General features: G+C 44.6%; 1 protein-coding gene across 1 annotated transcript in view; it reads right to left on the bottom strand.

Moving 5' to 3' along the window:
- Positions 1–16073, bottom strand: part of AGBL3 (AGBL carboxypeptidase 3) — a 199941-nt gene that overhangs the window by 86064 nt on the left and 97804 nt on the right. The window contains exon 5 of the mRNA XM_082252932.1: positions 9760–9910. Within this exon, the coding sequence (XP_082109058.1) occupies positions 9760–9910 (151 nt within the window). The remainder of the gene's footprint in view (positions 1–9759; positions 9911–16073) is intronic.

The raw sequence follows: 16073 nt of genomic DNA, 5'->3' as shown, positions 1-16073 counted from the left end.
AAGGGCAGTAATTCCCAGGTCTGGCCGCCCGAGGCCATCCGAGCTTTTGAGGCTCTAAAGTCCGCCTTTGTGTCGGCTCCGATTCTGTCGCATCCCAACCCTGGGTTGCCCTTTGTCCTCGAGGTGGACGCGTCTGAGACGGGAGTAGGCGCCCTTCTGTCTCAGCGTAGAACACCAGAGGGTCCTCTGCTCCCTTGTGGGTTTTACTCCCGGAAACTGTCTTCCGCGGAGTGCAACTACCAGATTGGTGACAGGGAGTTATTGGCCATCGTGCAGGCTCTTAAAGAATGGAGGCACTTGCTCGAGGGTTCGGTGGTTCCGGTCCTCATCCTGACGGACCACAAGAATCTGACCTACCTCTCTGAGGCCAAGAGATTGACACCACGTCAGGCCAGATGGGCTCTGTTCTTGTCACGTTTTAATTACGTGGTCTCCTACCTACCCGGTTCCAAGAACATCAGGGCTGATGCCTTATCACGGCAGTACTCCGACCTGTCCAGGGAGGAGTCGATTCCGACTTCGGTCATACCTCCGAATCAGATCCTGGCTGCCATGCGCACCAGCCTGACCTCTCCCCTGGGTGAGCAGATTTTGGCGGCTCAATCTGGTGCTCCCTCTGGGAGACCCAACGGCAGATGTTTTGTGCCTGAGGAGTTGCGCACTCGGTTGTTGCGAACCTACCATAACTCCAAGACCGCGGGGCATCCTGGAAAGAATCAGCTGTCCTGGTCTGTTTCACGTCTGTTCTGGTGGCCTTCCCTACGTTCCGACATCGCCGCATATGTAGCGGCATGCTCCGTTTGTGCCCAGAGTAAGTCCCCTCGGCACCTTCCGTTGGGCCTTCTGCAACCCTTAGCCACCGGGGAGCGCCCATGGTCACACCTGGGTATGGATTTCATTGTGGACCTCCCTGCATCCCGAGGCCATACGGTCATTCTCATGATTGTGGATCGATTTTCCAAAATGTGTCACTGTGTTCCTCTCAAGAAGTTACCCTCGGCACAGGAGTTGGCCACGATTTTTGCCAGGGAGGTCTTCCGGTTGCACGGTTTGCCCAAGGAGATTGTGTCGGATCGGGGGAGTCAGTTTGTGTCCAGGTTCTGGCGCGCCTTTTGCTCCCAGTTGGGGATTCATCTCTCCTTCTCCTCGGCCTACCACCCTCAGTCCAATGGGGCCGCAGAACGATCCAATCAGGCCTTGGGCAATTCCTTCGTTGCTATGTCTCCGATCACCAAGACAATTGGGTTGACCTCCTGCCTTGGGCTGAGTTTGCCAGGAACACGGCGGTGAACTCTTCCTCTGGGACGTCTCCCTTCATGGCCAACTATGGTTTCCAACCTGCCGTGTTACCGGAGGTATTCTCTCCCCAGGATATTCCGGCTGTGGAGGATCACCTTTCCGTCCTACGTGCTTCTTGGGTACAGATCCAGAAGTCCCTTGAGGTCTCTGCGCAGCGCCAGAGACTCCAGGCTGATCGCAGACGAGCGCCTGCTCCTTCCTACCAGGCCGGAGACCGTGTATGGTTGTCCACCCGCAACCTCAACCTTCGAGTGCCCACTCCCAAGCTGGCGCCTCGCTTTGTTGGTCCCTTCCGAGTGCTTCGCAGGGTAAACCCGGTAGCCTATGCCCTTGCGCTTCCTCCTGGCATGCGGATCTCCAACGTGTTTCATGTCTCCCTGTTGAAGCCTCTGGTGTGTAATCGTTTCACTTCCTCGGTTCCTCGGCCTCGTCCGGTCCGAGTGGGCAATCGTGAGGAGTATGAGGTGAGCAATATCCTGGACTCACGCCTGGTCCGCGGTCGGGTGCAGTTTGGTTCATTGGCGTGGTTATGGTCCAGAGGAGCGTTCCTGGGTTCCCTCCGCAGATGTCCATGCTCCTGCCTTGCTCCGAGCCTTCCACGCACGCTTCCCTCAGAAACCGTTCTTTACTCCGCGGAGGAGGGGTCCTTGAGGGGGAGGTACTGTCATGGTCTTACCTTCTTGCTGTTCTCCTTCGTTTGACATGTGCTGGCGGCCATCTTGGTTTCTGGGTTTCTTGTAGCCTCCCACCCTGCGGCTCCTCCTTCCCACTGGGAGGAGCTGGATGCCTATCTCATATATATAGGAGGTCTGTGGCTTCAGTTCCCTGCTTGGTCCTCCTGTGTTCACATGCTACTAAGACTGCTGCTACTTCTGGTTCCTGTTCCTGGCTTCGTCTGACTACCCTGTTGGTTCCTGATCCTGGCTTCGTCTGACTACCCTGTTGGTTCCTGATCCTGGCTTCGTCTGACTACCCTGCTGGTTCCTAAACCCCTGGCTTCGCAAGACTCTGCATCGGTTTCGCCATCCGTTTGGACTTTTGCTTTATAGCTTGTTTTTCAATAAAGCTGTCTTATTTTCACTTATCTGTTGTTGTACGTCTGGTTCATGGTTCCGTGACAATAACGTTCTCCACGGCTTCTCCAGACCCTTTCAATTCTGTCGCATGTGCTCAGGGTGAACCTGCTCTCATCTGTGAAAAGCATAGGGTGCTAGTGGTGGACCTGCCAATTCTGGTGTTCCATTGCAAATGCCAATTGAGCTCCACGGTGCCAGGCAGTGCGATCAGGGTCCACTAGAGGACATCGGGCCCTCAGGCCACTCTCATGAAGTCTGTTTCTGATTGCTTGGTCAGAGACATTTACACCAGTGGCCTGTTGGAGGTCATTTTGTAGGGCTCTGGCAGTGCTCATCCTGTTCCTCCTTGCACAAAGGAGCAGATACCGGTCCTGCTGATGGGTAAGGACCTTCTACAGCCCTGCCCAGTTCTCCTAGAGTAATTGCCTGTCTCCTGGAATCTCCTCCGTGCTCTTGAGACTGTGCTGGGAGACACCACAAACCTTCTGGCAACAACACGTATTAATGTGCCATCCTGGAGGAGTTGGACTGCCTGTGCAACCTCTATAGGGTCTAGGTATCGCCTCATGCTATCACTGACCCCAGCCAAATGCAAAACTAGTGAAAAAACAGTCAGAAAAGATGAGTAGGGAAAGAAATGTCAGTGGCCTCCACCTGTAAAACCATTCCTGTTTTGGATGTCTTCTCATTGTTGCCCATCTAGTACACCTGTTGTTAATTTCATTGACACCTAAGCAACTGAAACTGATTAACAACCCCCTTTGATACTTAACTGAACAGATCAGTATCCCAGGACTTTAATTGACTTGATGCTATACTCTGATTAAAAAGTGTTCCTTTAATTTTTTTGAGCAGTGTATAATTCTTTTAGCCAACACAATTAAAATAATTTAGGAATGTAGCACAGTACCTCCTTCCTAGAACAGAACAGAAGAAGAACATGTCTCATTCCATTGCGTTTGACAAAAATTAAATGATTATTCCTCATTTCAGGATAGTGGGTAAACCATGCAAATCATTCCTTTATACCCCAAAAACCAAATACACATCTAGAACCGCTGATGTATGGTGCAAATATGGTCTAATAATATAAAGCCATTTATTACAAACTGAAAACAATTGTTCAAGGCTTTCTGTCCATCATCAGTGCAGTGCATGGAAAACAAATCATTTGAATGGCTCTATTCACTGTTCTGAAATGAGGAATAATCCCCTTTTTTGGCGTAAATGATGGCATGGAACATGTGGCTACTTTCTGTTTTAAGAAAGCTTTGCACTGATTCTGTTGTAGGGCTTTTTTGACTTTTTTTTTTTTTTTTACTGCCCTCTCTTCATAATCTGTACTATATTTTCCTAATGATTTAGGACTAAACATTTTGATTGGCATAAGCCCAGTTAGTGGTAACTAAAATTATAAACGCAAATCTTTTGTTTTTGCCCCCATTTTTCATGAGCTGAACTCAAAGATCTAAGACTTTTTCTATGTACACCAAAGGCCTATTTCCCTCAAATATTGTTCACAAATCTGTCTAAATCTGTGTTAGTGAGCACTTCTCCTTTGCCGAGATAATCCATCCACCTCACAGGTGTCGAATATCAAGATGCTGTTTAGACAGCATGATTATTGCACAGGTGTGCCTTAGGCTGACCACAATAAAAGGCCACTCTAAAATGTGCAGTTTTACTGTATTGGAGGGGTCCGAAAACCAGTCAGTATCTGGTGTAACCACCATTTGCCTCACGTAGTGTAAAACATCTCCTTGGCATATAGTTCCTCAGGTTGTTGATTGTGGCCTGTGGAATGTTGGTCCACTCCTCTTCAATGGCTGTGCGAAGTTGTTGGATATTGGCAGAACCTGGAACACGCTGTCGTATAGAGCATCCCAAACATGGTCAATGGGTGACATATCTGGTGAGTATGCTGGCTATGCAAGAACTGGGATGTTTTCAGTTTCCTGGAATTGTGTACAGATCCTTGCAACATGGGGCCATGCATTATCATGCTGCAACATGAGGTGATGGTATGGATGAATGGCACAACAATGGGCCTCAGGATCTCATCACGGTATCTCTGTGCATTTAAAATGGCATCAATAAAATGCATCTGTGTTCGTTGTCCATAACATATGCCTACCCATACCATAACCCCACCGCCACCATGGGCCACTCGATCCACAACATTGACATCAGCAAACCGCTCACCCACAGAACGTCATACACGCTGTCTGCCATCTGCCCAGTACAGTGAAAACCGGAATTTATCCGTGAAGAGAATACCTCTCCAAAGTGCCAGACGCCATTGAATGTGAGCATTTGCCCACTCAAGTCAGTTACGATGACAAACTGCAGTCAGGTTAAGACACAGAGCATGCAGATGAGCTTTCTTGAGACGGTTTCTGACAGTTTGTGCAGAAATTCTTTGGTTATGTAAACCGATTGTTGCAGCAGCTGTCCGGGTGGCTGGTCTCAGACGATCTTGGAGGTGAAGATGCTGGATGTGGATGTCCTGAGCTGGTGTGGTTACATGTGGTCTGCAGTTGTGAGGCCATTTGGATGTACTGCCAAATTCTCAGAAACGCCTTTGGAGATGGTAGAGAAATGAACTTTTAATTCACGGGCAACAGCTCTGGTGGACATTCCTGCAGTCAGCATGCCAATTGCACGCTCCCTCAAAACTTGCGACATCTGTGGCATTGTGCTGTGTGATAAAACTGCACATTTTAGAGAGGCCTTTATTGTGGCCAGCCTAAGGCTGGCCATACACTATACAATTTTCTTGTTCAACTTTCCTTTAGATTTACCAAAACCATGTAATATAGGGTCAAACCTAAACACTTTCAATTTGTATGCAATCAGGCAGGCCCTTGCACTACATAGTTTAAGGTAAATCTAAAGGAAATTGAATAAGAAAATTGTATAGTGTATGGCCAGCCTAAGGCACTCCTGTGCAATAATCATGCTGTCGAATCAGCATCTTGATATGCCACACCTGTGAGGTGGATGGATTAATTTTGGCAAAGGAGAAGTGCTCCCTAACACAGATTTAGATAGATTTGTGAACAATATTTGAGAGAAATAGGCCTTTTGCGTACATAGAAAAAGTCTTAGATCTTTGAGTTCAGCTCATGAAAAATGGGGGCAAAAACAAAAGTGTTGCGTTTTTAATTTTGTTCAGTGGAATTCTCTTTAAATAATGCAGTTAGGACAGATTCTACAAGTTGCTTGGTTTTCGGTATGTCACCCAGCTGCATCAGATTGGCCCTTGATAGGGAGGTGGGAAAATTGGACACAGGAAAACCTCAGCTTATCAGCAACCAGCTGCTTGACCCACTTTGATTATGATGTCTCTAGAATCCTATGGAGATAAGACCCAGAATCCAAAACAATACTGTCCATGGGTTGATGCTCTGGATCAGCAAAGGTGGTGGCGGTCATATAATTACAGGCCTAGCTTGTACAAATGCCATTACTCAGAAGTTCTTTCTACTCTACAAGTGGCTGATTTGGTCCATTCTGTACTCATGCCTTTATACGAAAAGTTGAGCTTAGAAGCTTATTCTCTTTTCCTATTTCCATAATATCTTTTTAACTCAATCACTGATTGAACAAATTCTCATTGTTCTCCCCTATCGTGCAATGTTCTCAGCAGCTCACCTCCAGCAGGCAGTAAACACAATATGGATATCACAAAAGGCGTGAGTTCACACTGACATGCGGGAGTGCTGTCAGCCTCTGGAGTGGAGGGTGTGTGTTATCCTATTATTATGCACAGCTACTAACTGAATTTATGGCAATTTATTCTATAAAAAGCAGACAGCAACTCAATTGGCTTGGGAAAAAACGCTTTCCCGCTGAGAAAATAAAAATGCTAATGTGGATAATAGATTTCTGAAATGGACCTGACTGCATAAGATGTGAGTGTGTGGAATTAACAGCATTCTGAGAAGGAAAAAAAGTGTCCGTGATTGGCTCATCACCGTTCTGTATTCATGCCGGACAGAGGAAATCGGTTACAGATCACTCTGCACATCAGGGAGCCCATATATGTCTGCCAAAGGACTAACAGTACATTATTTTGCCATGGTCTCCTTCAGAAACTTATCAAAGAGCTGTCCGTGAAGGTTCTCACATTCAACTGGAGTTGTTCTGTAATAATAAAGACATTTGGTAGCTTATCCATGTCACGTCTTCAGTTCCAATGAGTGTCAAGAAAGCTACTCCAGCATTTATATGCACACAGGTAGCACAGATGCCGTTATCCAGCCATTCAATGTTAAAACTGCACAATGTGTGGAAGACAGATGGTGTTGAAGGCCCCTATTCCTGTTCAGGGGTAGTTATACCAATCTGATGTAGATGACCTCTTTTACAACTCCTGTGAACCATGTGTTCTCTATCCAAAATTTGGACAAAAAAAAAAAAGGCCACCTACATTAACCACTTTACCACCGGAGGATTTTGCTGTCTTACGTCCAGGCCACTTTTTGCGATTTGGCACTGTGCGACTTTAACTGACAATTGCGCGGTCGTGCGACGCCGTACCCAAACTAAATTTACGTCCTTTTTTCCCACAAACAGAGCTTTCTTTTGGTGGTATTTGATCACCTGTGCAATTTTTACTTTTTGCGCTATAAACAAAAAAAGAGCGTAAATTTTGAAAAAATAACAATATTTTTCACATTTTTTAATGTGAAATTCCCCCCCAAAAAAATGTAAAAATCAAAATTTTTTTACATTTTTGGCCAATTTGTTTTCTGCTACCTATGTTTGGTAAAAAAAATCACAATAAGCGTATTTTGATTTGTTTGCGCAAAAGTTATTGCGTTTACTAACTAAGGGAAAGATTTCTGTCATTTTTGGTGTTTTTTTTTAACACGTAATGGCGGCGATCTGCTATTTTTTTTGCGGGACTGCGACATTGCAGCGGACAGATCGGACCCTTGACTGACATTTTTGACACTTTTGGGGGTAGCAGTGACATTACTACAGTAATCAGTGCTATAAATTTGCACTGTTACTGTAAAAATGACACTGGCAGGGAAGGGGTTAATTTTATTGGAGAGGGAGGGGTTAATGTATGCCTGGTGCTTACTAACGTGTGTGCTACGCTGAACCCTGCAATCTGTCACTTAGGAGATCCGCCCGCTTTGTTTACACAAGCGGGCGGATCTCCAAACTCCATTCCCCGACGATCGGGGAAGAGCAGCGGCGATCACCGCTGCTCCTCCCCTGGCCCGACACCCGCTGTGACTGAATACAGCGGGAGCAAGCCTCCGGCAGCGCGCGAGCGCCGCCCATAAGGGGAGGAGTCCAGCGACGTAGGTCTTCGTCGCTGGACGGGAACGAGCCACTGTGCCGCAGTAGAGGCACAGTGAGCGGGGGTAAAGTGGTTAATCTAGAGTAAGCATTCCCCAACAAGGGTAGGGGCCTTTGACACCATCTGCTTCCCCATACAATGCTGTTTTAACATCTCTACTCCAAGTCACACCTTCAGAATTGAAGGATTCACACTTATGTGGGATGTAATCATGCAACTTTTATAGGGTGGTTTGACAATTTTCACAACTCCCATTCTGTTCTTGGACAATCAACATCTGCCTTGACACATTCTTTCGTAATTGGGTTAGGTGTCTATGCTCCGTATAAATGCTGCTTAATGAGAAATGAAGAAGTGGTTCGGAGAAGCTATGAAACTTCTTCAACAGAATTTTCAGTCATGTGAGTCAAATCTTTGAAACCTGTGCAGATTTCCTGGTACCAAGAATTAAATTATGAAAATAGAACAGGGTTGTTCCACAATTTTTACACCTCCCACCCTGATCTTAGACAATCAACATCTGCCTTGTCACATTCCTTGGTAATTAAACTAGGTGCTGGGGTATGTTCCAGACACTCATTAGAATGAAAGAAGTGACTTGGAGAAGCTACCAAATGTGTTCAGCGTTACAGAACAAGTACAGCTGAGTGTGACTAACTACTACTAGCTTAGTCAGAAAGTTAAAGCGGAGTTCCGGCCACAAAATCGACATAATCGATTTTGTGGCCATCCGCTTGCTTTTCTTCACCTAAAAAGGAAATGGATAGTTAGGATTTTTTTTTTTTTACTTACCTTGTTATTGTAGAAAGAAATACTCACCTTTCTTCCACTTCCTCCCTCTGTGCCGCGGCTCCTCCGTCACTTCCTCCTTCGCGATGATTCCTGGGAGCTGAACGTCATCGCTCCCAGGAATCAATGCGACGGCACCGGCCCCGCTTGTCACTTCCGGTGCGAAGCTGTGGAGGAATGCGGCGCCGCACCGGAAGTGACGAGAGGGGCCAGTGCAGGCACATTCTGGGAGAAGAAGACACGGAAGAGGACGCAGAAGAGGATCGCGCTGGCTTCAGCTGCCCACAACAGAGATGGCAACGCTGGAGAAGAAATTTTAAAAGTGAGTATTTCTTCTTGCAGGTAAGTGCGAACCGGAACAGATCAGAGGCTAGCCATTGTGGAATGTACTAGCCCTGACTGTCCTGGGGGTATGTTCATTGAAATTTTTTTTTGTGGCCGGAACTCCGCTTTAATCTGTCATATGACTTACCACTGGGGGGGGGGCAATTACACAATGAATGGTCAGAATTAAACAGCTCTACTGTGCTTTTAGTTAATATAGAATTTTAACTAAGAGTTTTAAGTGTATATAAACCCTAACAATGAATTTCACTTATTTGGACCCTTTTGGACTGGTAAATATACCATTGAATATTATTTGTTATATCTGTTTGATAAGCTGAAAAAATACCTGTTGAACCTGCCAGAAATCTTGTGAGATGGAAACGACTTGTGATGTTTTCAGTTACAACGTTCTTAACTCTCTCTGAGACCTACAGAACCATGCCACCTATGTTATGGACACCAGAAGAAGGGTGAGATTCCATAGTCCTATTTCACTTCTGTTGTCCTGATTCAAAAGGGTGAGTGAACATTTTGTACCCCTTGAACAGGAAGCGTGTTACTAGCAGGATCACTAGGTGAACATAAAGGTAAAAAGAAAACTAAAGAAGGCACCACATCTAAAGACATGTAAGCTTCAATATATTCCAATTGGGTTTAGCTAAACTTTAATTGTAACATATACGCAAAAATACTTGCTAAAATACACCTAAAGCCAATCACAAGGAAGCACTGCATAGTGTTACTGGAAGGAAGAGGAAGGTGCAGCAAGGGAGAGCAAGCAAGGTGAGTATAAAGGGGTCAGGGGGCCATTTTGCAGACACAGTCACTTTGACCAGCATGGGGAGGATGACAGGGTCTCTTTAAATGGAGTCATTTTGAATCCAGTAAAAGTAAACTGCATATCCCATCCCATACCAGAGTTAAATCAACAATCAAGCAAAATATGCTTACACCTGGACCGCTTTCTGTAGATTGCCACTCTCAAATCGAGACTCAAACACCAGAACGGAGTCCGAATCTTCACAGCCACATGGAGACACCGGCTTCAGGGGACTGCGATTCCCACCTACCCGGGAGCACATGAAACATGGCTCCTTCCATCCTGCCAAGAAAACAGAGATGATGAATTATATTAACGTTTCATACATGAGACAGCGAAGAGAAGAAACTGTGACAGGCAAAGTGTGCGAAAAGATAAAGAGGGCAAGATCATTCCAATACTCGTAGCTGGATAACAGAACATGATACATTACAAATACTACTAAAGGAACTGATTATTTCACTGGCCTGCCTAAGGAGGATCAGTCCAGCCAGAAGGATGGCTATGCACGTCAAGGGTAAATTTCAGTTTTATTAAAATTGTCATAACATTAATAACTGCTACACAAAGCATTTTAAATGTAAAGCAGTTTAAAGTGTATGTCCAGCCAAATTATAGGGCATTTTGGAGTGATTTGTGAAGGATTAGAAATGTTGTTAGGGTTTTATTGCTATCCAGAGCTCCATTAGAGAGATTTCCTCTCTCTTAGCTCTCATGCACACTTGAGCTCAAAAATGCTGCTTTTGCAGGCATTTGAGCCTCCATGTTAATCTATGTAGTTGATTTACTAAAGGCAAATAGACTGTGCACTTTGCAAAGCGCAATTGCCTCTGCAAGTGCAGCTGAATCAGAGCTTAGTAAATAAGCAGAAGCTCTGTTGACTTCCATCATCCAATCATGTGCAAGCACAAATGCTGTTTTTTTAATTTTCCTTGCATGTGATTGGGTATTCTTTGCAAAGTCAATCTTTACCTCATTTACTAAGCTCTGGAGCAACTGCACTTGCAGAGTACAACTGCACTCTGCAAAGTGCACAGTCTATTTGCCTTTAGTAAATCAATCCCTATGTGTCCATGCACACTACGGGCATTTACAGGCGTTTAGAAGCAGAAAAAACACCATCACTTGTGCGTACAGAAGAGGAGCTTTTGCGCATAAAAAAAGACGCCTTATGCGCCTAAACATGGGTAAACGTGTGTACACATGTCTAAACACGCAGTAACGCTATGCGCTTTTAGCGCTTCGGCATTTTTATTTTTTTTTTCATGGCAATGACAACAATAAGTTCATTTTTAGGCCAATCAAATGAACGCAGAAGCGCTTGAAGTGCCTACACGAGCTTGAAAAAACGTGACACTTAGCAGAGTTTTTGAAGCTGCTTTTCTCCTGCCCCAGTGTGCATGAGGCTTTCCTGTTATGGTGATAACTGAGTCATCAGATAGAAAGTGAGGGAAAATCTGCAAGGATCAAAATAAAAAGCCAACAGGGGTTCTAAAGTTTCCCTACTCTATACCGCGATTTTCAGGCGTTTTTGGAGGCAGGCATTGACATCTATCAAAAACGCTGGTAATCAGCCCAAAAAGAAGCTCATGTACTTTTTTCAGCTACAGGCGTTTTGCTTCAGGCGTTAAAACGCTCAAATGTGAACAGGGGCCATTTAAATGAATGGGGTTTTACTTGTTGGGCGTTTTGGAACATTTTTTTTTAGCGTTTTTGGAGCTAAAAATGCTCAAAAACGCCCAGGTGTGAATGGGGCCTAAAGTGTTACTAAGCCCACAACAGTCAAATCAGTCTGTATATGCAGTAAAGCATGCTTGTTATATATGTACAAAGCTCGGCCCACCATGGCCAATTATTTTCAAACTGTTGTTACGTAGTAATGGATAAGTGAGCCCCTGTACGTCAACGCTTTTCGCTGATTGGCTTCTTCAGGACATACAAAGGGATGACATGGGAGAAGATAGGCCTCCCTTGTCTGGATGTGAGCATGCATACATATAGAGTCTCTCCTGGGCGGGCACCGGGGCAAGAGGACAAATCAAGTAGTCTGACCCCCACGTGGTCTATTATACTCAAAAATTTGATAATAGTAAATCGTATATTGAGAAATTCCCATGAACTCAAATGGCCAAGAGCAGCGGGGGGATTAATGGCTGCACAAGAAAAGGTATGTGTATTTAGGACAGATAGTAATCAGTGAGACCACTGCTAGGTTAAAGTAACTTTGCACCGAATAGGGAACAGTTGACAATAAATCCCTGAGTGCAGGACTGAATATAGAAGGGATGAGGTAAAGCGGTTTTGCCAGACCAGCAAGGCAGATATGTGCAGCCTGAAGGTGACCCGGAGGGGCTCTCCGATTCTCCTATTCTTTTACTGATTCCAACCCATCTCAGGATAGAACAGAGCCTTTGGGGTCACTCTGCACATGCTCAGTTTGGTGTGTATTCCTATTTTCTTGGGAGAGTACATGTGATCAGCACAGGGCCACTCAGTACTTTCTAGAAAGAGAATCAGAGGAGAATGAAAACTCCTCCTACAAGCTTTACTAGGAACTGATAGAAGTCACAAGACTGCTATATACTGCTGATGAGAAAGGTTATTTAGCAGTTTATGTTTACTAAAATAATTGCATTTCCATGTTTGGAGTACTGTGGGAGACTAGATAGAGTGAATGCAGGTTCTGGATTTAGTAACACTTTAAAGAAAAATCCAGGATTAATCTCCCAAACCATCACCCTCTTAGGTAGAGTTTGTCTCATTTGCTAGGTCCAGCATCAACAAGAACTTTCCTCCCGAGCCTAACTGTCATTGGCCTAACCCTTTCATCATTTGGATTTCTGTTCTTTCAAACATGTAGATTTGGCATCATATGTGGGCATTACCTGGGGTGGTCTCCATGCAAATACAGCCTGTCTAGGAGTGCCCTTGACGGACATCCTCCCATTGAGGCATTTTGATATTTGCATAACTCCTCCCAAGATCTAGCCCACTGCTTGCAGGCTCCTCATAAAGTGATTGTAAACTATCACCTAGTAAATCAACCCATTCCGTTTAAAATAGAAATGAAAGGCAAACAATTTTTTTTATAGATATAAAAAAACATTATAAATACCTTTTTTTTAAAAATAAATGATCACATTTCCTCTGTTCTCAGTCGCATAAGAGCTGGGGGAGGAGAAGCAGCAGTGCACTGAGCTTGCCAGTGAATGGCTGTGCAGCAGGGGCATGTCAGGACAAGTCTGATCATTGGAAGAGAGCAGGCTGGGTTCCCAGAATAGCTAGAGAACTGACCACAGTGTTCTCTCCGGCTTATTGTCATCAGTTTTTAATGGGAAAGCAGAGGGACGAGCAGGAACACCAGGGATTTCACATAAAGGATGCAATACAAAGAGAACAGGATACTTTCTCTTACAAGTATATGGCACAACAGACACATATCAGGAATATGAAGTGTTGGGGTAAAAAATGCTTTATGAGGAGTACTGAAGTGAGGTGCTGTGATGTTTTCTAGAAGCGGTGTACAGCACCCTACCGGCTTCTCCCACCAGGCATAATCTGCCGGCATTGTAAAGACAAGCCCAGTGATGGCATCAATAGATCTAAACTAAGGTATGAAGAAAAAAAGCTGACTTTAATGGAAAAGCTTTGCAACCCGTAAAGGTAAGACATGGTTTGTCTCAGATTTATAAAATGCTAACTGACCTGATGAGTTTGAGGAAAAATACCTTTTAGAAAAATGGGAAAGAGAAATAGGAACGAGTTTAGAGGATCACGAGAAGAAAATTGTGCTGAGAGCTGCTCACTGCACCGCTAAAGACATAAATAGCAATTGAGATAAACCATAAGTGTCTAACATGATGGTATATCACACCTGTTATAGTACATCAATATCAACCAGAGAAGTCAAATACGTGCTGGAGGGGTTGCCAGGTAGAGGGCTCAATGCTTCATATTTGGTGAGATTGTCCGAAAATACGGGAGTATTGGTTAAAGATACAACAACTTATTATTTGGATGACCCTTGGACATGTATTTTTCATTAAACAAATAGATCTTTAACCACTTAAGCCCCGGAAGATTTTACCCCCTTCCTGACCAGGGTGTTTTTTGCGATTTTTTACTGCGTGACTTTAACGGACAATTGCGCGGTCGTGCGACGCTGTACCTAAACAAATTTCACGTCCTTTTTTCCCACAAACAGAGCTTTCTTTTGGTGATATTTGATCACCTGTGCAATTTTTTGATCATGCGCTATAAACAAAAAAAGAGCGTAAATTTTGCAAAAATAACAATATTTTTCACTTTTTTTATATGAAATTCCCCCCCAAAAAAATGTAAAAATCCAAATTTTTTAACATTTTCGGTCATTTTGTTTTATGCTACATATGTGTGGTAAAAAAAAAAAATCGCAAAAAGCGTATTTTGATTGGTTTGCGCAAAAGTTATCGCGTTTACTAACAAAGGGAAAGATTTTTGTCATTTTTGGTGTTTTTTTTTTTTAACGAGTAATGTCGGCGATCTGCGATTTTTTTTTGTGGTACTGCGACATTGCCGCGGACAGATCGGACCCTTGACTGACATTTTTGACACTTTTGGGGGTACCAGTGACATTACTACAGTAATCAGTGCTATACATATGCACTGTTACTGTAAAAATGACACTGGCAGGGAAGGGGTTAACTGTATTGGACAAGGAGGGGTTAAGTGTGTCCTAGGGGCGTGCTTCTAACTGTAGTGGGACAGGTCTCCTATTGTAAAAACAGAGATCAACGGTTCTACATAGTAGAACAATCTGATCTCCATTTTTACACCAGAGGAGAATGACAGGCGGCTTGTTTACATAAGCCACCCGCCTTTCTCCCGCTCTACCGACGATCGTAGTGTGACCGGCTGACATCGGGTCCGCCGGTCACACGCCGGGACTCCTCTGTGAACGAGCCTCAGCGGGCACGCGCCTCAGCGGGCGCGCGCTCGCCCGCTATTGGCTCAAAACCCGGTGACAGGCTAGTGACGTAGATCTACGTCACTCTGCCTGGCCGGGGCTGACTGCCGCAGTAAATATACTGTGCGCAGTCGGCAACCGGTTAAAATATTACAGAGATTCAATAGTTCCAAACCTGCTTAATGCTGCAAAGGAGATGATCGAAAAAAAATGGCATGAAATAGAAACACCCTTTGTTAGAGAATGGTGTGGGAGGGTCGAATATATATATAGAATATGGAGTATATGTGCAGTAGAGATGAAGAGCGAGTTGATACATTTTTAAAAAAATGGAAAAAGTGGTTGGATTTTAAGAAATCCACAGAGTCTGTACAGTTGTGGGGAAATTAGGAAAATAAGTGTGAATAGGGAATATTGGGGGCACACTGTGAACATGGACTGATATGGTGGACCGAGGTAAACATCATGTGTCGAAAATGAGAGGGGAGCATATGGGCATATGGGGGGGTGACTTGTTGGGAAACTGGGAAGGGGGTAATGCGGGGGGGGGGGGAGAAAAAGTTTGTATAAGGGATCTATCTGAAGGAACAATGTTTCTTGTTGGTGGTTTTGTAAAATTTGATTGAAATCAATACAAATTATAATAAAAAAAAACAAAAACAAACTAAGGTTTAATGCTCCATTCACACTGCCGCGACTTGTCAGGCGACTTGTCAGCCTGACAAGTCGCGGCCCATTGACTGCTACAGGACCCGTTCTAATAGGAGCGACACAAGTCGCTCCGACTTAGAAAAAGGGTCCTGTACTATTTCGGGGCGACCTCGGAGCGACTTCCATAGACATTCATTATATGAAGTCCGTGCAAGTTGCGCCGAAGTCGCGGTGCACGGGACTTCACAAGTCACCCCCGAAGTAGTACAGAGTCGTGCCGCTGCAGTGTGAATACGGGCTAAAAAGTGAAAAGGTCTTAATAAGAATGTAATTAGCTTGTTAAGGCCCGATCTCGATCCAGCAATGTGCACAAGAGCAGAGGCTCTCTCGTTTCTCTCCTTCCTCATTGGTACAGACACAGCAGACATAGTTGTTTGCTACAAAGGCACTCAGTGGGTGAGAGGAGCTCAAAGTGGCGGCAGGGGACCCAAGAAGAGGAGGATTGGGGTTGCTCTATGCAAAACCACTGCACAGAGCAGGTGAGTATAACATTTTTGTTAATAAAAAAAAAGTTTAAAATAACTTTAAAACTTGGCAAGTTAATTCATTCACTATCTATTCAACATTTCAAAAGCATTTTTTTGGAGCTGTCTTCGTGTCTATTTAAAAACTTTCCAGCTACTTGACAAGAAATGACTGCTACAATGGTGCTACAGACAACAAAAAGGTCTCGTGCACACAGGGCATTTTTACAGCTGCTTTTAGGAGCGTCGGATGTTTTTTTTTTTGCAGCTTAACCACTTTACCGCTGAGTACTGGAGTACTACTGTGGCAAAGTGGCACGATCCC

Source organism: Pelophylax lessonae (genome assembly GCF_965119305.1).
Source record: "Pelophylax lessonae genome assembly, chromosome: 4".
Lineage (NCBI taxonomy): Eukaryota > Metazoa > Chordata > Amphibia > Anura > Ranidae > Pelophylax > Pelophylax lessonae.
The sequence above is the reverse complement of the archived record's forward strand: the minus strand, read 5'-3'. Positions and strand labels throughout refer to the sequence as shown.